We start from the raw sequence: 20,954 nt of genomic DNA, 5'->3' as shown, positions 1-20,954 counted from the left end.
AAGGAACAGTCAAAACAGACAGGGTCAATTTGACCCGACAGGAGGGTTAAAAGATCACTTTGATGAGATGGAAAAATGACTTCAAGTTAATGCTGCACGTTTTGAAATGAATGTTTATTTCAAACTGAGTAAAAATACACTTAAAAAAAGACAAAACAGTGAAACATTTAAAAACATCTTTCATTATATAATACATCAGAGGAAATCTTTATATTGGCTGCTCAGTTATGTCTTTATATATTATTGTACATTAAACATTAACACTTTAAAGTCACATTATTTAGCATTTATAAGCAGTATACAAACACTTAAAGGGTTTATAATACAGTATAATGTGTCAATAAGCAGATACAAGGTTTATTAATGTACAGTATTAGTCCTGAGTCCTGCTGCTTATAAATAATAAATTAGGGAGACTTAAAGTGAAGCAATAACAATTAACCCTCCTGTTGTCCTCCAGTCAAGGAAGGAAGGGAGGAAGAAGGGAGGAGGAAAGGATGGGAGGAAGAAGGAAGGAAAGGAGGAAGGAAGGGAGGAAGGATGGAAGGGAGGAAGAAGGAAGGAAAGGAGGAAGGAAGGGAGGGAGGAAGAAGGAAGGAAAGGAGGAAGGATGGAAGGGATGAAGAAGGAAGGAAAGGAGGAAGGAAGGAGGGAGAAAGGAAAAGAGGAAGGGAGGAAAAGAGGAAAGGAAAGAAGGAAGGAGGGAGGAAGGAAGGACAGAAGGAAGGAAGACGGGGATGGAGGGTGGAAAGAGAGAGGAAGGAAAGAAGGAGAAGGAGGGAGGGAGGAAAGAAGGATAAACGGAAGGAAGGAAGGGAGGAAAGAAGGAACAGTCAAAACAGACGGGGTCAATTTGACCCGGGAGGACGACACAAAGGTTAAACTTGTTACCTGTAGTTCTGCATACTGTTGATTATCTTGTTTTTATATTAGAATAAAACTCATGTATCTCAGAACTACCGTCAGTATAAAAGCTTATAACTGTTTTTTATTTTACTCTGAACAAACTTCATCGCAGCATCGTTGTCCAATCAGCAGCTTTCAGATCTCCTCCGCCTTTTATTACATTACTTTCTTTGGTAAATACTTCATTTAATCTTTAAACTCGGGCTTTAAGAGACAACTTTACAACCGTAGGAGACGAGGAAGGGAACAAACTGCTGGTTTAAGGCACTTTAAAAAAAAAAAAAAAAAAAAGAGGCTTTACTTTAATCATCTGTGTAGCTGAAGTGAAACTAATCAACAGTTCAGATGGAAGAAAATATTCAGATCCTTTACTTCAGTAAGAGTAAAAATAATCCTGAATTCAAAATGTGCATATAAGCATAATCAGCTAAATATATTTAAAGTATCAAAAGGCTTCTTTTAGAGTGTTTAATTATTACACTATGTTATATTTTGTTTTTTATCACCAATAAATTCACGTAAGGACATTTTAATGTTCATCAGTTAATTGGTAGATTCCTGCAGCTCATTATATACTGTAAGTATATCATGCTTTTTTAATAATTATAATAATAAAATACACTTTGTATAAATTAGAGCCTGACTGATATATCTGTCGGCTGATATATGTTGTCCGATATGCACAAATATATTTTTTAAGTTATATCGGCAACTTTATGTATATTTAATCCTTTTTCTTAAAGCAAGTTTAATATATACATGCATGCATTTTTGTTGTTGTTGTATGTGTTTAATTATTTATTACAGCCTCCTTTGTCACAAATGTTTGATAACTACTACTATACTAAAATATGTTCATTTTATGTTCATATTCTGTATGTGTAAGATTATCGGCCGATATATTGATATTGGAATTTTTTAAATCCCTAATATCGATATCAGTCAGGCCCTAATTTATTTATATTGCACCTTTCACTCAAAGTGCATAACAATAAAAAAGAATAGAAAAAGAAAAAGAGTAGATCATGTAAACAATAGTTAAATATTTGATATGTGTTTGTTCATTTATCTCCAATATCAAGCTTAAAAAAGCCGCTCTGCTTTCAGTTTTGTTATATTATATTTTTAGCTCCTTCGCTGGTTTATTTATGAGAGTTTAAATAAGTGAAGGAGAATTTTCTTCATTTAAAATCCACAAATTATGAGACACATGCTGCTCAGGAAACAGTAACACAGAGTCATATGAATGATGATGTTAACCTTTGTGTCTTCCTCCCGGGTCAAATTGACCCCGTCTGTTTTCTTTCCTCTCTTCCTTCCTTCCTCCCTCCCTCCCCCTTTCATCCTTCCTTCTGTCCATCCTTCCTCCCTCCCTTCCTTCCTTCCCTCCTTCTCTCTTTCTTTCCTCCCCCCCTACCTTCCTTCCTTCCTTTCCTTCCTCCCTCCTACCTTCCTTCCTTCCCTCCTTCCCTCCTTCTCTCTTTCTTTCCTCCCCCTATCTTCCTTCCTTCCTTTCCTTCCTCCCTCCTACCTTCCTTCCTTCTTTCCTTTCCTCATTTCCTTCCTTCCCTCCTTCCTTCCTCCCTCCCTCCTACCTTCCTTCCTTCCTTTCCTTCCTCATTTCCTTCCTTCTTCCTCCCTTCCTTCCTTCCTTCCTTGACTCGAGGACAACAGGAGGGTTAAATCGATTTTAAACGCCTTTCTGTCCTTAAAATCATTATTTAGTGTGTTGCTGATTTGTGTGTTTTGTGTATTGATTGATAGATTTTCTCTGCTGACAGTTTCACTCCAGTTACTCAGAAACATGCAGAAATAAAGAGAGATTAATAGAGAGATCTTAATGTTCATGTAAATCTCTCCTGCAGCAGCTTTTGTCTGTAATCTCATTTTAAATCTCGTCCGTACCTGCAGAGACGTGACTTTAATCACGCTGCACTTTCTCTTCCACCTGTGTGTCCATCATAGACTGCATGTATATAATGTCCATCTAATCCGCAGCACCGGCTCCTTCTTCATCTTCACCTTCATCTTCATCAGCCAATGAGGAGACTGCGACTCTTCTCTTCGGACCCCTGCAGCTCGACCCTGCAGGACGTCTGTGTGTCCTCCAGCAGGGTTTCAGGTGAGTTTCATGTGTTGAGAGGAAGGAGAAGAAGAGGAGGAAGAGGAAGAAGAGGAAGAGGAAGAGGAGGAGTGTCTGGGTCAGAGGGTTAGAGGCGGGAGGCGCAGGGGTAAAGGACGAAACGCCACCTCCATGTTCTCCTCCATGATGATGTCGAAGCGGCACATCAGAGGCCTGGTGGAGAGGAAAGTACATAAAGAGACATTACACATAATTAAAGGATGAATACAAACAAGATCATACAAATATATATGTGAGCAAACTCTAAAGTAGTAATCCCCCCTTTTTAAAGCAGATGATTCCTCCTTATTTTCCAATTATAGGCCGATATCCATCCTACCAAGTTCTTCCAAGGTTTTAGAAAAAGTAGTTTATAATCATTTGATGAAATATCTTAATGAAAGTAATATTCTTTATGGATTCAGAGAGAAACACTCAACTTTATTGGTAATATAGCCAAAAACTACAAAAGTTCTTTGGTTGAAATAAATATCTCCTTTTTATAGGAATTTAAAGGTTTAAATAATTCAAAAAGTTTAGACTTAAGGGGATATAACATCTCCAGCTCTATATTAATATTCTGTGTCTCTACTGGAATATCTTTGCATGATTTCCAGTTAAAAACTCCTTATTTATCTTCTACTGGTCCTTTATGCAGCCGCTCAGTTCAGCCTCTGTCTGAAACAGGCGGTTTTTTAAGTGCCTGTCTCTTTAAGAGCCCCACAAACTAACTATAGTAGCAGGATTTCACAACTTTACACACTTTCACCTCACGTTTTAGAGCTTTGTGTATTTAAAGTCAGAAAATAAACATGTTATATCCTGTTTAATTGGAAGTTTAAGGGAGAAATAAAAGCTTTTAAGAGTTTGAGTAACAATCAAAAAAGAGAGAAGCAAGATCCAGATGCTGGTTACTTGTAGTTTAAATCAAAAATCAGCTAAAAGTCTCCTCGGTCTGACCTCTCGGGACGATCCAGCGGCGTGAAGCGAATCCTCAGGAGTCTGATTTTGTAACGCGGGGCCGATCACGTTGCCGGTGTTGATGCGGAGGGAGATCTTCTGGATGGGCTGCAGATCCTCGTCGAACTGAGCCAGCAGGCGGGTGGAGGTGTACTGCTCGAACGGATGAGCTTACTGAGAGGGAAGAGAGGGCGATAGTTGTATTTTATACCATTTTTTTTGCAAGATAACAGCATCATTATTCTCATTATAGCAGATTAATTATGTGATATTATTGTGAGAATTCCTCCTGCTGTCAAGAGAATTTTTTTTTTATCCCTTTCTTCCCTCCTTCTTTCCTTCCCTCCTTCCTTTCCTTCCTCCCTTCCTTCTTTCCTTCCCTCCTTCCTTTCCTTCCTCCCTTCCTTCTTTCTCCCTCCCTCCTTCTCTCTTTCTTTCCTCTGTCCTTCTTTCCTTCCTTCCTCCCTTCCTCTTTTCCTTTCGCCCTCCTTCCTTCTTTCCTCCATCCCTCCTTCCTTCCCTCCTTCCTTCCTCCCTCCTTTCCTTCCTTCCCTTCCTTCCCTTCCTTCCCTCCCTCCTTCCTTCCTTCCTTCCTTTCTCCCTCCCTCCCTCTCTCCCTCCGTTCCTTCCTTCTTCCTCCCGTCTTTCCTTTCCTCCTTCCTTCCCTCCTTTCCTTCCTCCCTCCTTTCCTCCCTTCCTTCCTCCCTTCCTCCCTTCCTCCTTTCCTTCCTTCTTACTCCCTTCCTTCTTCCTCTCTTCCTTCCTTCCTCCCTTCCTCCTCCCTTCCTTCTTCCTCCCTTCCTTCCTTGACTCGAGGACAACAGGAGGGTTAAGTAATTCCTTTGATTTGGATCTGAATGTAACTGCATGAATATGAACGACAACAAGAAGCAAAAGTTAGTAAATTAAAAGTTTCTAAACAGAGAAAAAATAAACATCAAAGTGTGTCCATTGCTCCTAATCTTAGTAGATTAAAGGGGGAGATCTGAACTCTACTGCTTTGTTCCAGCCAGTCAGATGTGTGTGTGTGTGTGTGTGTGTGTGTGTGTGTGTGTGTGTGTGTGTGTGTGTGTGTGTGTGTGTGTGTGTGTGTGTGTGTGTGTGTGTGTGTGTGTGTGTGTGTGTGTGTGTGTGTGTGTGTGTGTGTGTGTGTGTGTGTGTGTGTGTGTGTGTGTGTGATTGTTTTTTAGGTGCAGGACTGAGGGACTCACTGGTCTATCCGAGCCTCCGTGTAGGTTCTGCCGCTGTGCAGCCGGATGTAGACGACCCCCCAGCGGAGGTACTGGTTCCAAGTCACCATGTCCACTCTGTAGCTCAGCTCTGCACCACACAGGAAGCAGACAGTCAGCGCTCATACTGAAAAAATCCCAAATCATCAGCCCCTCAAAACACACCATGTATACTATAGAGGTAGGAATCACCAGAAGGCTCCACGATACGATATTATTGCGATTTTAAATATATTGCGATATATTGCAATTCATAACCTTTTTTCACCTGCAAAGGAAAACGCTGACTGTCACCAGAAAACTAACTAGTGCCAGCTAGTGGACTGAAGAAGCAACTGATTTTATTATTCTAGCACCAAAACTTAAATTTTCCTTTGCAATTTATATAATAAAAGCCAAAAGCCAAAGCCAAAAGCCAAAAGCCTTCCTTCCTTCCTTCCTTCCTTCCTTCCTTCCTTCCTTCCTTCCTTCCTTCCTTCCTTCCTTCCTTCCTTCCTTCCTTCCTTCCTTCTTTCCTTCCTTCCTTCCTTCCTTCCTTCCTTCCTTCCTTCCTTCCTTGAGCCGCTATAAGGCTGAATCCAAATGTCTGGACTTCACCATACTTGCTGACTCTGCAGGACTTTGCAGGCGTGTTTCAAACCCACGATTCATCAAGTCCACAAAGGCCTCGAGCCGACTGTCAGCAGACCTGGAGAGAGTCCGCCTGGAGGTGCAGACTCTGCTCCGAAAATTAACCAAAAGAGCAACCAATTATTGCCTTGAATTAAATGTTTGAGATGATTGGCCATTTCTTTCCATGCACCTCAATTCAGTTCAATTCAAACTTTACTGTCATGTGTGCTACTACAGAAATTCTTTTTCTGTGAATCGTCACGGCAACACAAGACATTGGTGGAAAAACAAGAATGTGTGTTGTGTGTTGGACTCACTCCTGTACGGCAGCATGGACGTGGTGCTGAAGAACACTTTGGTTTGTCCCAGCTGCAGCAGGGTGTCTTTCCATTGGCTGACATCATAACCTGCAGGTGAGAGCACACAGCTGATCAGACATCAGGACATTAACCCTGCTGTTGTCCTCGGGTCAAGGAAGGACAGGAGGAAGGGAGGAAGGAAGGAAGGAAGGAAGGAAGGAAGGAAGGAAGGAAGGAAGGAAGGAAGGAATGAAGGGAGGAAAGAAGGAAGGAAGGAATGAGGAAGGAAAGGAGTAAGGAGGGAGGGAGGAAGGAAATGAGGAAGGAAGGTAGGAAGGAAGGAAGGAAGGAAGTGAGGAAAGAAGGAAGGGAGGAAGGAAAGGTGGAAGGAGGGACAGGAGGAAGAGAGGAAAGAAGGAAGGGAGGAAGGAAAGGTGGAATGAGGGACAGGAGGAAGGAAGGAAGGAAGGAAGGGAGGAAGGAACGAGGAAGGAAAGGAGTAAGGAGGGAGGGAGGGAGGAAGGAAGTAGGAAGGAAGGAAGGAAGGAAGGAAGGGAGGAAAGAAGGAAGGGAGGAAGGAAAGGTGGAAGGAGGGACAGGAGGAAGGAAGGAAGAGAGGAAGGGAGGAAAGAAGGAAGGAAGGAAGGAAAGAAGGAAAGGAAAGGAGTAAGGAGGGAGGGAGGGAGGAAAAGAGGAAGGAAGGAAGGAAGGAAGGAAGGAAAGGAGGAAGGAAGGAAGGAAGGAAGGAAGTGAGGAAAGAAAGAGGGAAGGAGGAGAAGAACGAAGGAAATATAAAAATCATATTGAGGAATTTAAAAAGCCAAAGACAGCTTCACACTTTTCCCTCAAACCCTGCAACCTGTTTCTATGTTTAAGGGTAAGTGACGAGCTGATGATGATGATGGTGAAACGTACCGAGCACAGGACAGGAAGCGGGTTTTAAAGGCTTCGCACTGCAGACACCTCCCGTCCAGGAAGTCGCTGTAGGACGAGCAGGGATACCCGGTGAGGCTGCAGGTCCGGTTCAGAGAGCAAAGGAACAGGAACACCGAGCGCTGGTGGTCACACACGAAATAAGACTTCCCTGTAGGAGAGAGACACAACACTTCAATGAGTGTGTGTGTGTGTGTGTGTATTTGTGTGTTTGTGTGTGTGTGTTTGTGTGTGTGTGAGAGGTTTTTCTGCAGGTTTGAACAAGTTAAATTTAAGACTTTTAAAGAACTTTTAAGCTCATTATGAATTAAACTTAACCCTCCTGTTGTCCCCGAGTCAAGGAAGGAACGAAGGGAGGGAGAAGGAAGGAAGGGAGGAAGAAGGAAGGAGGGATGGAAGGAAGGAAGGAAATGAGGAAAGGAAAGAAGGAAGGGAGGAAGGAAAGGAAGGAAGGAAGGTAGGAGAGAGGAAGGAAGGAGGGGAGGAAGGAAATGAGGAAAGGAAAGAAGGAAGGGAGGAAGGAAAGGAAGGAAGGAAGGTAGGAGGGAGGAAGGAAAGGAAGGAAGGAAGGACGGAGGAAAGAAGGAAGGAAGGAAGGTAGGGGGGAGGAAAGAAATAGAGAAGGAGGGAGGGATGAAAGAAGGAAGGAAGGAAGGAAGGAAGGAAGGAAGGAAGGAAAGAGATTGAGATTATCACCACAGAAACCCTGTGTGTGTGTTTGCGTGTGTGAGTGGTGTGTGTGTGTGCGTGTGTGTGTGTGTGTTTACCTGAGAAGATGGTTTTGGGACACCCTGGTTGGTCAGCTCCTCCGTTAGCGTAGAAGTCGATGTGACCGTGAGCTCCATTGAGACCGAACGCTAGAAAACAGACAGAATATAGACTCAGTGTCAAGTGTCAGATATTAAGTGTTATAAATAAGACTCCAGCTGATGATTAATATATAAAGTTTCCCGGTTAATTTATTAGTTGTTTGGGCCACAAAATGTCAGAAAAAAAACAACAACAAGAAAATTACATCATAAATTACATATGAAAATAATAAGAACATAATTAAAATAAATAAGGTAAAAAAGAAGAAAACAGAGATCAGTCAGAGGTTTCAGGGAATAGAGTTTTATAATGGTTTAGTTATTTATTGCTTGAGTGATTTTAAAAGTTCAATTCTCGGAGGAAAGGTGCAGTTTTAGGATATTTCTGTTTATGAATAAAAACAATGACATAAAAACTGACAAATTAATCAGATATTCTGCAGCATTATTCTTGTGAGTTATCACAGTAGCAGATGATATATATTTGAGGTTACTGTTTCCCAAAAGCCCACAATGATGTCATCTAATATCAGTGGTGTGCAGTCAGAGGCAGCAAGGCTAGCACTGCTAGCCCTGTCAAAAATTTATTTTTTCTGTTTTTTCCATAATTAAAAGGTCATTCTGAAATGTATCTGGAGTCAATTACTTGTTCAGTATGCAACTTTATCCAGAAAACGAATGGTTATATTTTGTGGAGATCAAATCTCCTATGTCCTTTAAACGCATCACAGCTCCTTTAAGTTGCATTGGTAGCCTCTGATCGAGCTGGACGCTGCTATTGGGTGTGTAACGTTGAGTGACCTTATCATCAGCCAATCAAATTTTGATGTGTTACTGACAGAACGCCCTAGTGCTGGCCTGGGCATCGTCATTCAAATGAGCTCTGCTGATTGGCCCATGGGCAGGTGCGTGATGACGTACAGTCTGTTATTCTGGAACGGTGGCGTTTGATTTAACGGCAAGATCGGTAGATAAAGATATGATTGCGGACCTGCTTCGGGTGCCTTTTTCATCATGAAGGATCGCAGGTTGGATTTAATTCTACAAATCATCGGTGAGTTCTAGTTTTCTTTTTTTTTAATTTACTTCTCTGGACCAGATAGGCGCTGCTGTTGGGCTAATATCTCTCTCTCTTCTCTCTCTCTCTCTCTCTCTCTCTCTCTCTCTCTCTCTCTCTCTCTTTGTAAAGTAAAATTAGAACCGTTTTTGGAGCATGTTTGTGTCTGTTAGTTTACTGTCATAAAGGATTAAAAAACACAGAAAATATTCACATTAAAGAAGGCTGGAATCAGAAAATTTGGACATTTTTTTTCTTTAAAAAAAGACTCAACAATTACTGGATACCAAGATAATTGTCGATTAATTTAACCCTCCTGTTGTCCTCGAGTCAAGGACGGGAAGGAAGGGAGGGAGGGAGGAAGAAGAAGGGAAAGGAGGGAGGAAGGAAGGGAGGGAGGGAGGAAGAAGGGAGGGAGGGAGGAAGAAGGGAGGAAGGAGGGAAGGAATGAAAGGAGGGAGGAAGGAAGGAAGGTCGGAGGAAAGAAGGAAGGAAGGCAGGTAGGAGGGAGGGAGGGAGGGAGGGAGGGAGGGAGCAAGGAAGGAAAGAAGGACAGAGGAAAGAAGGAAGGGAGGGGAAGAAAGAAAGAGAGGAGGGAGGGAAGGAAAGAAGGAATGAGGATGGAGGAAGGAAAGAAGGAAGGAGGGAAGGAATGAAAGAAGGAAGGAAAAAAGGGGGATGGAGGAAGGAAGGGAGGAAAGAGAGAGGAAGGAAAGGAAGACAGAAGGAAGGGAGGAAAGAAGGAACAGTCAAAACAGACAACACGAAGGTTAATAGCTCACAATCGACTAATTTCTCCAACACAACCCTGTGAGGTTATTAATTATCAGTATAAAAGTGGGTTCAGATGCTCACAGTTCATGTCGGTGTGAAGAACGTCAACAAACATGGCGTCTGATGGGTCCAACCTCTGGTCTGGCAGTGAGCTGGTGAACATCGGTCCTGCTGGGTCCAAACCTGGAAGAGATACAAGAGACTGAAGATCAAACTCATTTAATCCAAGGGCCACATACAGCACGATTTGATCTCATGTGGGCCGGATCATTAAAAAGAGGAAAGGAAGGAAGGAAAGATGGAAGGGAGGAAGGATAGAAAGATGGAAGGAAGGAAGGAAGGAAAGATGGAAGGAAGGAAATATGGAAGGAAGGACAGAAGAAAGAAAAAGGAGACAGGAAGGAAAAAGGGAAGGACGGAAGGAAGGATGGAAGAAAGGAAAATAAGACAGGAAGGAAGGAAGGACAGACGAAAGGAAGGAGGAAGGACGAAAGAAAGGAAAATAAGACAGGAAAGAGAGATGGAAGAAAGGGAGGGATGGAGGAAGGAAGGAAGTAAGGACAAGAAGACAGGAAGGAAAGTGGGCCGGATTGGACCCTCTGTGGGCCGGTTCTGGCGGTTCTTTTTCTCTTAATCAAACACTTATTATTAATGACTGATTGGGAATTTATGAATGTGAGTTGGTTGTAGAGACTAATTATGAGTCAGAATATGAACAGTATGTAAAGGGTTAATATCAGTTACATGGAGCCAAAAATGTCCAAAAACCAAAGCCAAATTAGATCATTAATTCCTGCAAATGTTTGACAACTTAATCTCTTATCTATCCTGACTCTTTTACCTGTGATGCGTCCGATCTTTCCCTTCAGGTTGGCTCCTACGTATCCGGCCAGGTGAGCTCCCAGACTGACTCCGATCAGGTGAACTGAGCTCAGAGAGGCTCCTTCCTCCTGCAGACACACAGCATTCAAAAGACTCACCGTTACATTTCAGGTACTCTCTTTTCATTTGTCTTTCAGCTCTGATCTTAACTGTGTGTGTTTGCTGTTTGGTGCTGAGCAGGTAGTAACACTAAACAATGAGCTGAAACTCAACTATAAAGCTTTGTAAAGTAGAGAGGAGCTGCAGAGTCTCTGATAATTAAACACTGACAGCTCACATAGTATATTATTATTAAAAAAATATAATTTAAAGCTGCTTTAAAGTTGCATTAATTGTTTTTTTTGGCCACTTGGGGCAGCAGAACTTCACAACAGCTTGAAAAACTCATATCTAAAGCAGGGGTGTCAAACATGAGGCCCGTGGGCCAGCACTGGCCAGCCAAGGGGTCCAATCTGGCCCACTTTCCTTCCTTCCTTCCTTTCTACTTTCTTCCTTCCTTTCTTGCTTTCTTCCTTCCATCTTCCTTTCCTTCCTTCCTTCCTTCCTTCCATCCTCCCTTCCTTCCTTCCTTCCTTCCACCCTCCCTCCCTTCCTCCCTCCCTTCCTTCCTTTCTTCCTTGCTTTTCTGAACTTACTAGACTGTTCTAGCTGTTCTGTTATTTATCTTTCATCCACTTTGTCATTATATCCACATTACTGATGATTATTTATCAAACATTTATAGTGTAAATATTTTGTAAAACAGTCATCTCTACATCTCCTGCAATCTCGATATCGAGGAGTTTGGTCTAATATATCGTGACATATCGCCCAGCCCTGAATTATTATGTGCTCACCTGCATTGTCATGATGAAGCCGGTCAGGTTGAGGGCCGCGTCCCTCGTGTAGGTCACAGCGGTGAAGTAGTTGACGTTGGCGGCTCCTTTGTTCCAGTCCATCACGATGATGTTCATGTCCTCCTGCTCGGCCAGCAGGTGGACGATGTGGTCGATCCAGATAGGGGGCGCTCCGGTGGGCCGGTAGCCGTGGATGACGAAGGCGGAGGGGCGGGACAGGTCGAAGAGCGGCTGCGAAGACGGGTGGTGGTGGTTGAGCTCGCGGCCGCAGTCCAGGTTGGAGCGAGTGTAGAGCAGCAGCCGGACATACAGACTGGTTCCCATGAAGCAGTGGGAGAAGTTCAGGTCCGTGAAGTTATCGCAGGACTCGCCGGCGCCGCTCTCGCCTTGACCTGAACAACAACACGGGCGACATTTTGTGTCAAATCGAGAAAAAATGAACCTCACATGCTTAAAGATCCCGTCCAGAAATACACAAAAATATCCTTCATGTCGTCCTCCCGGGTCAAATTGATCCTGTCTGTTTTGACTGTTCCTTATTTCCTCCCTTCCTTCCTTCCGTCAGTCCTTCTGTCTGTCTTTCCTTCCTCTCTTTCCTCCCTTCCTCCCTCCTTCCTTCTTTCCTCCGTCCTTCCTTTTTTCCTTTCCTCCCTCCCTTCCTCCCTCCTTTCCTTCCTTCCTTCCTTCTTTCATCCGTCTTTCCTCCCTTTCCTTCCTCCTTTCCTTCCTTCCTTCTTTCCTCCCTTCCTTATCCTTTTGCTCCTTTCCTTCCTTGACCTGAGGACAACAGGAAAGTTAAAGGTTGTGTGATCATGGTAATTGTTAAGTGAGGGGAAACTTTAACCTGAACATCCTGAAATCCTTTTAGGTTAATTAGAATAAAGAGAATACATAGTGATAATACCTAAATTTGACCATGGCCATTGGTTTTAACTAATATATACTTCCTGTTAAAGCTGAGTTTATCCTTGCGACTTCACGCTATATTGGCCCTTTAACTTTATGTATCTTTTTAAAGGTATTTTTATTTGACCTGTCCAGAAAGACAACAGGAAATAAGAGAAGAGACCGATGAGGAATGACAAAGGTCCTCGTCTGGACTTAACACGATCAGCCTCACTTATCTGTCTTTGTTAGTTAAAAGAAGTGATTGATTTCTACACTTTTTTTTTCTGTTCTTTCAGCCTCAGACTGTCACGAGGTAACAAATGTCTTGAGTGACACGTCATGAACAAACACACGATGAGGTCAAAGGTTTCTGAAGAAGAAGAAGACACAAACCAAACTGCTGTTATAGTAGAACATGTCTTTACAGTCTCTGATAAAGTTATATAAAAGTTTACTAAAACATCATAACCAACAAACATTCAGAAGAAAAAACAACTTTGATGCATGTACGTCACTCTGATAATGTGATAGTTCAACTCTTTCGTAACAGTCTATTTATATTAGAGCTGCAATGATTAGTTAGTTAATTGGTTAAAAGTTCACTTTAACCCTTTTATAGGTCTGTTCAACTGTTTGGTAGAGTTCACTTTGTGTCATGATATCTGGTTAAAAACTAAATATTTAACTTATTTAACTTTTAGGTCAATCTTTAGCACTTGTATGAGGAATATAATGCACAGACAGACCATCAGATTGGGTTATGGTTGCTATAGATACAGGTGGTTCTATGGTTGCTATAGATACAGGTTGTGTTCTATGGTTGCTATAGATACAGGTTGTTCTATGGTTGCTATAGATACAGGTTGTTCTATGGTTGCTATAGATACAGGTTGTGTTCTATGGTTGCTATAGATACAGGTTGTTCTATGGTTGCTATAGATACAGGTTGTGCTAGTGTAAGGGGGTCAGACTCATTTCCATTCAAGAGCCAGGAAGGAAGGAATGAATAGAAGACAGGAAGGAAAGATGGAAGAAAGGGAGGAAGGGAAGAAAGAAAGGATGGACGGACAGATTGAAGGGAGGAAGGACAGATGGAAGGACAGAAGGAAGGAAGGGTGAAAGGAAGGAAGGAAGGAAAAGTAGACAGGAAGGAAAGATGGAAGAAAGGAAGGAAGGACAGAAGGAAGAGAGGGAGGAAGGAAAGATGGAAGGAAGGACAGAAGGAAGAAAGATAGAAGGACAGAAGGAAGAAAGGGAGATAGGAAAGATGGAAGGAAGGAAGGAAAAGAACACAGGAAGGAAAGTGGGCCGGATTGACCCCTCGGTGGGCCGGTTCTGGCCCACGGGCCTCATGTTTGACCCCCCTGTGCCAGTGATAAACGAAGAATAAGATATGACATCATTCGTTGTAACACAGTGATAAATATTCAGCATAAACTCCTTTTTAATACTTATGGGTTATTATCGATTAGCGTGCTGTTGATCTACACGTTGCTTAACGTTTCCCCCTCTGACCCCAACTGCTCAGTGCCAGGTCAAAGGTCAGCCCCAGTTAAATGAGTCTGAACCTGCCGGATCAGTTCTTTTCGGTTTCACAGCAAGTGACAGTGACTCTGTTTGGGCGTCTTTAGCTCCATGATGTGAGGATTAAGCTGGCAGTCGCTAGCTGACAGAGAATCTTTAGCCTATTTAAAGTGTCCTTTAGTCTGTGTGCTGACCTTTACACGCTGATATTCACACTAAATACCTGCTTTATTCCCACAGCTGACTGCAAGAAGTGCACAGATTGAGTCCTATAAGAGGCATGTAGGAGTGATTTAAGAGAGTTTGTGTCTTTAAGTTTTCTTTGAGGTAAAAACAAAAAAATTACAACTTTAGAGCCGCTGTGCAAGTCATAAAAAAATCTGCTTTTCTTCACAAAATAAACTAAAATACTCATTATTATCATCATGGCTCCAGTTTACTGAAATAAATTATTACTAAATATTATTTATAGCGCTTTTCTTCACAATGCTCACCAGACGAGACAAAAAAAGAAAGTAGAAATATTAAAATGATAAGAATCAAATAAATAAAAGCAAATATCAAACATTTCCAAATGCTTTTACAAAGAGATTTAGAGGTTTAAAAGGCAGATATATCGTGCAGTCAGAGCCTTGATATCCTCAAACTGTGACCTGCAGTAATCAGCAGCGCTAACATCCGGCTGAGAAAGCACGCAAAGATCTATAAAGGTGCAAAGGCTGTTTAAGGACTTTAAAAAGTGACAGGAGGGCTAATATTGGAGTATTGGGAGGAATAAACAAGGGTGATTCCAGTAGTAAGTTGTAAAAAGACACCTGAGTAAAATGCATTAATCAAGCAGAGAACAGATTTAAATATATACAATTTTTTGTTAATCAGCAACTAATAAAATGTATTAGTTTTAGAGATTTTAAGACGTTTTAGCCTCAAATATCACCTTAAGATTCCTGTTAGGCTGCTAGATATTATTCAACAAATCACCTAAATTAGGAGCAGAACAGCTGATGAAATTTGGGTGACAATGATTTATCAGCATTCAATTGCTTATTTTCTTTTTTTAACCCTAATTTGACCCTTTTTTTTTTTTTTTTTTTTACAGTTGACAGCTGTAAAAACACCATATACACATTTCTATTAGCTGCACTTTAACTAATGTGACCCACAGTATACAATTATGGAAATAAAATGCATCATTTATGCACATTTCTATATATGCAAATGTACAAATTTGACCTGAATAATCAAAAATCAGCATTAAAATCATGTTGTATTCATCATTGTTCTCTTGGACCATAAAATACGGATTTTAAATGTCTTTGTTTCCATGAGATTAATCAAACAGAAAGATTAATTAAACACTTATTAATGACTGATGGAGGAATTTATGAATGTTAATTAGTGTAGAGACTATTAATGAGTCAGAATATGAACAGAATGGAAAGGGTTAACATCGCTTTATGCTCCTTTTAACCTGCGTGTCGTCCTCCTGGGTCAAATTGACCCCGTCTGTTTTGACTGTTCCTTCTTTCCTCCCTTCCTTCCTTCCTTCTGTCCTTCCTCCTCCCCTCCTTCCTTCTTTGCTCCGTCCTTCCTTCCTTCCTTTCCTTCCTCCCTCCTTTCATTCCTTCTTCCTTCCTCCCTTCCTTCTTTCCTTCCCCCCTTCCTTCCTCTTTTCCTTTCTCCCTCCCTCCCTCCCTCCTTCCTTCTTTCCTCCGTCCTTCCTTCCTTCTTTCCTTCCCTCTTTCCTTCCTCCCTTCTTTCCTTCCTTCTTCCTCCCTTCCTTCCTCCTTTCCTTCCTCCTTTTACTTCTTTCTTCCTCCTTTTACTTCTTTCTTCCTCCCTCCCTCCTTTCCTTCTTTCCCTCCCTCCTTCCTCCTTTCCTTCTTTCTCCCTCCCTTCCTTCCTTGACTTGAGGACAACGGGAGGGTTAATGTGAATCACTTTATGTGTGTAATTAATTAGTTGTTAAACACTTACTTGTATTAAAGGTGCTATACAGATAAAGTTATTATTCTTATTAAGGACGTTTAAAGTTGCATTTATTGGGTTTTTTTAGCCACTTGGCTGCAGAGAAACTTCAACATTAACATATTATTACTTCATTAAGTTGTAATGTGTGGAAAACAGCTTCTTATTTACACATCCAGGGACATAATCAGCTGATTTGGACGCCGTTTGTCTCCACCTGACATACATTGTAACAACGCTGTGATTTAGTTTAGCTTCAGTTTTAGCATCGGGGTTTCCGATGGCTGACGCTCGGTGATCTCCTCTCTGCAATTAGCACACATGAGAGCGACACTGCCCTCAATAGGATCAGTCTGCTATAAAAAAAACTCTTATCTCCACCTCGCTCCAACACAAGAGGTGATTACAGCTGTCAATCAAAAAAAGGAGGAGGGAGGGAGGGAGGGAGGGAGGGAGGGAGGGAGGGAGGGAGGGAGGGAGGGAGGGAGCCTGGCCCGAGAGGAAATGGCCCCAATCCAGCAGCCCGACACACACACACACACACACACACACACACACACACACACACACACACACACACACACACACACACACACACACACACACACACACACACTGTATATTTACTTTTATCACCACTACACAGAAGCAGAAAACAGGCTTTTCCATTTTAAACAGGAGCGAATGGAGGTGAAGGATTCCTTTATATAATCTGTTCTTTCTATACTTCACTAAGCTGTTTCTGTCTGCAGTCTCTCACACACACACACACACACACACACACACACACACACACACACACACACACACACACATATATAGATTTACATATATTGCATGTTTGTGGGTATTTTTATCCTGCACAATCAGTCCCTTTAAAGATTAGGACTGCATGATAAGCACATTTAAAGTGTCACACTGATCAGAAACTCCACTTTTTAAGGTTAAATAAACAGAATCGGTGTAGTTGTTCTTACCTTTGCAGAGCATGAGGAGTCCCAGCAGACCCAGCAGTCTGCAGGGCAGCATCCTTCCAACCAAACGGCCACACAGACACGCAGAAGGGAATGATAGAGAAGATACAGAGGAGTGCATGGCAAAGAGAGAGAGAGGGAGAGGGAGGGAGAGAGAGAGAGAGAGAGAAGGAGGTCTGGACGCAGAGTGAAGGGAAAGAGGGACTGATTGGACGAAAGGAGGGATTGGTGTGAGAAACAAGGAGGGAGGCGTCTTCTCTTTACAGTGTAAGGATCAGTTTCTGGAGGGGATGGAGAGGTGGAGACAGAAAGAGAAGGAGAGAGAGAGAGAGAGAGAGAGAGAGAGAGAGAGAAAGTAGCTGAAACAAGCAGAAGACGGAGTAGATAGACAAGGAACAGAAAGGTTAGTGTAGGTTAATATTAGAGGGTTTACAGATCTCTAAAAGTCACGTGCTAGTAATAAATATTGATGTTAGGAACAACTTAACAAACGATGGGAACGGATCGCTAATCCTAGCACACAGATTAATTAACCTCGCACGGGGATTTGCAATCCAACTGTCTTAAAACAAACAGTCAGGTGTCTCCTCGCTGTAATCATTCCTCCTCTTCATATTGTTCCACACAGTCATTTAAAAGTAGATGATCAGCTTCTATTGAGCTTCATCAGTGTGAGTTAGTCATATCAAGTGATATCTGACACATTTACAGTCTTTTTAGCATCAGATTCCCTCTAAGTGTTTCCCTCTGTCATGAAATTCACACATGAAAAATATGTCCTCAGGTCAAGGAAGGAAGGGAGGAAGGAAGGAAAGGAGTAAGGAGGGAGGGAGTAAGGAAGGAAGGAAAAGAGTAAGGAGGAAGGAAGGAAGGAGGAAAGGAGTAAGGAGGGGGGGGGGAGGAAGGAAAAGAGTAAGGAGGAAGGAAGGAAGGAGGAAAGGAGTAAGGGGGGAGGGAGGAAGGAAAGGAGGAAGGAAGGAAAGAAAGGAGAGAGGGAGGGAGGGAGGAAAAGAGGAAGGAGGAAAGGAGTAAGGAGGGAGGGAGGAAAAGAGGAAGGAAGTAAGGAGAGAAGGAAGAAAGGGAGGAAGGAAAAGAAAGGGAGGAAAGAAGGAACAGTCAAAAGAGATAGCTCAAAATGATGAATCTATTATCCAGATACATGGCAATTAATTTAATCATTAATTACTTAATGATTAAATATCTAATTGTAGCAGCTCTACATTAAATATTGTATCTGTGGATTCAATTTATTGACAGAATAACACAGAAAAACAAGCTTGTTCAGGAGTGATGATTGACTTCTTTGTTTAGTCCATAAATACACTGTGGTTATAATTTCAGCTTCTGTAATGTTAAAAAGTTATAAAAACACAGTTAAATAAAAATAGATGTTTATATTACAATACAACACAGAGAGAAGCGGAAATAGAGAAAGTAAACATGGACATAGAAGCCTGGGAGGTGGCCCCCTACTCAGCCTGTCATTGCTGTTTCAGGGGGGTTAAAGTATGAATTTGGGGGTTTATGTGTTACAGTAGAAACCAGCGCTGGTTATTAATAGCTCCACATAGCTGCTGACCACGCTGCCCATCCCATCCCGCCCTGTACTCTCTCTATTCAACATCACAACACATGTAATTTAACATGCTACTGACTCCAAAACACACTTCAAACGCAGCGAGACTCACTGAGGCTCAAGTAGAGCTGCTGTAATGTGAGAGTGCAGCGCTGAGAAACGTACAATCACACCGGTTAGACGTCAGAGAGAGAGAGAGGGGGGGGGGGGGGGGGGGGGGGGGGGGGGGGGGGGGGGGTGAGAGAGAGAGAAGCATGTAGAGGAGTCGCTCTGGGGGGGTTCAGCTGTAAAACCTCTAAAACATGAGTTCTTTATAATCTGATCACAGTCAAACACAGATGAACAGTTTGTGAAGAGTATATTTGGTTATTTAACCCTCACATACTGTTCATTACGACGAAGTATTAGGGCCAGACTAAGAGAACTTTTCTTTTTTTGGGGGGGGGGGGGAAATTAAGAGAATAAAGTCATAATATTACAAGTCATAATATTAAGAGAATAAAGTCGTAACATTATGAGAAAAAAGTTGTAATATTCTCTCTCTCTCTCTGGTCGCCTTTAACTCAGCAATATTTTTAGTTTTCCTTTTGATTTTATTGATTTTTATGCCTAATTCTTATTTATTTCTCTGGAAAATGCATGTTAAAAAAGTTAATAAGGACCAAAAAAAGCCACTACTACTATTATTAATGTTTGCAGTATTCAGACAATGCAGTAAGTATTTAATTCTGTGCATCTGAACTATCCAAAAAGCTCTGAGCTTATAGCCACAGATCTCCTAAATCCGCCCCCGCTGCTTTCTGTGGTGATCTCTAACGCCACCATGAGGTAGAAATGTATTGTTCATTTAGTAAAACATCACCAGTGTCTGAACTCTATGGATTTAAAATCTCCCTGCAGAGTCCAAGCATCAAAAACGTTGCTTCATTCTCTGGTCTCTCCTGATTTAAACACCTTCAGACAGACTTCTTATGTATTTGATGTAGTCTGAAGTTTGTCAAACAGCAATATGAGGCTGTGTTGGATCAAAACCTTCTGCTTTAAAGAGTCCGCTCTGTGTGAAATATGCCCTGAGTTCACTTTTGTTGTGACTTGTTGCTATGTCAATAACATTTACTTGAGTTGAAAACACACATTTTTCCTAGCAATGTCAAAAAATAGATTTTTTTTTAAGGAAACCAGTCGTGGTTGGGAGAGTGAAATACACTGAACACTAAGTTAAGACGAGAAAACCAATATCCTGCAGAGTTTCTGCTTCATTATGGGTCAAAAATCACTTTATTTTTCTTCTCTTTACTCTTCTTGTTGCTGTTTTCTTTGCTTTAAAACCTTTTTGCCTGAATTTTGTGTATATTACCAACAGTTTTACTTCATCTTTTATTGTCTCATTGTGTTTATATTTTCATGTTTTTGTGTTGCGGCTTTTCTGTAAAACAGGCTTCCTCTTGTAGGACAATAAAGATCTGAACTGGACTCGGTGCTTACTAACTTTACCAAAAGTAAGACTGAATGCTCCTGAAAATGTCAAATGGTGTAACCACAGTAGAAAGATAAATATTACATATTTTATCACCTACAGTGTATTTAAGTGGACTTGTACTAATAATGACTTCATTTAAAACATGTAAATGTTTCCTGATCTCCATGGTTACCAGATGAAAAGTAATATTTAGAACAATTGTATTCCATTACCTTTATTTAATATAAAGTTATAATGTAAGATCATGCCAAACTAGTTGATATGGTGTTTTATTGACAATTTACTGTTTTTAAGCAAGTTGAATTATTTGGTACAAAGTTTTTATGGTTACACCACTTAGACATTTTTGCCATAATCCTCTAATATATTCTCTCTAAATGGATTAAAAGCAGAAATTTGATGCTGGGTCCACAAACAAAGAATGTGGGCAAGTTATTCATACGTTTATTTTCACATTTTAACCCCTTTTAAATTTAATCTAAACCACATGGACACAAAAAAACACAATACCTGATTTAATTAATCAAGTTAATTGATAATGCAGATTAAAGAGGAGATTTATCCATGACCCACCTGACTGGACAGACTCTGCTTTCTTTTCTAAAACTGAGACAGAGTCTCCGTTCTTGTGTTTCTGCAGACGGCACTGAACAGATGAGGAGCCAGGTCAAAGGTTACTACAGGTCACAATGTTCTGGTTGTTAACGAGCTTATCATTGGAGGCCACGCCCCCGTCATCAGTCACATGACCTGGCAAATAAGAGAGGCCTGATCAGGGTGAAGAGATTATAAAAGCAGCGGACGTGCAGTCAGACTTCACTTTGTCTTTTTTAAATTACAGGACACTGTAAAAAATGCATTATTTTTTTTATAAGAAAGACACTTTTATCATTATGGAATTTAACAGTTAATTGTAATTGTAGCGTATTTCCTACTACTAACACAATCTTGTAAAAAAAAAATGCAGCAATTTTGTAAAATTATCATCATATTACTTTATATTTTCTATATTTAGATTTATTTATTATTTATTTATTAACCTTTATTTTATCTTGAAAGACCATTGAGGAGGAATCTTCATTAACTATTGTGTTGAGAAACATTAACAGCAACACAACAACACAC

General features: G+C 41.3%; 1 protein-coding gene across 1 annotated transcript; it reads right to left on the bottom strand.

The window, feature by feature from the left end:
• Positions 1-3,108: 3,108 nt before the first annotated feature.
• lipib (lipase, member Ib) lies at positions 3,109-16,828 on the bottom strand. The gene is given in 13 exon segments (XM_062441420.1): positions 3,109-3,202; positions 3,989-4,047; positions 4,049-4,152; positions 4,155-4,162; positions 5,200-5,308; positions 6,147-6,236; positions 7,044-7,068; positions 7,070-7,212; positions 7,829-7,918; positions 9,783-9,884; positions 10,543-10,651; positions 11,420-11,811; positions 16,777-16,828. Coding segments are annotated over 13 exon segments (1,377 nt in total).
• Positions 16,829-20,954: the final 4,126 nt, after the last annotated feature.

Source organism: Scomber scombrus, chromosome 20, assembly GCF_963691925.1.
Source record: "Scomber scombrus chromosome 20, fScoSco1.1, whole genome shotgun sequence".
Classification (NCBI taxonomy): domain Eukaryota; kingdom Metazoa; phylum Chordata; class Actinopteri; order Scombriformes; family Scombridae; genus Scomber; species Scomber scombrus.
This window is presented reverse-complemented; position numbering and strand designations above follow the sequence as displayed.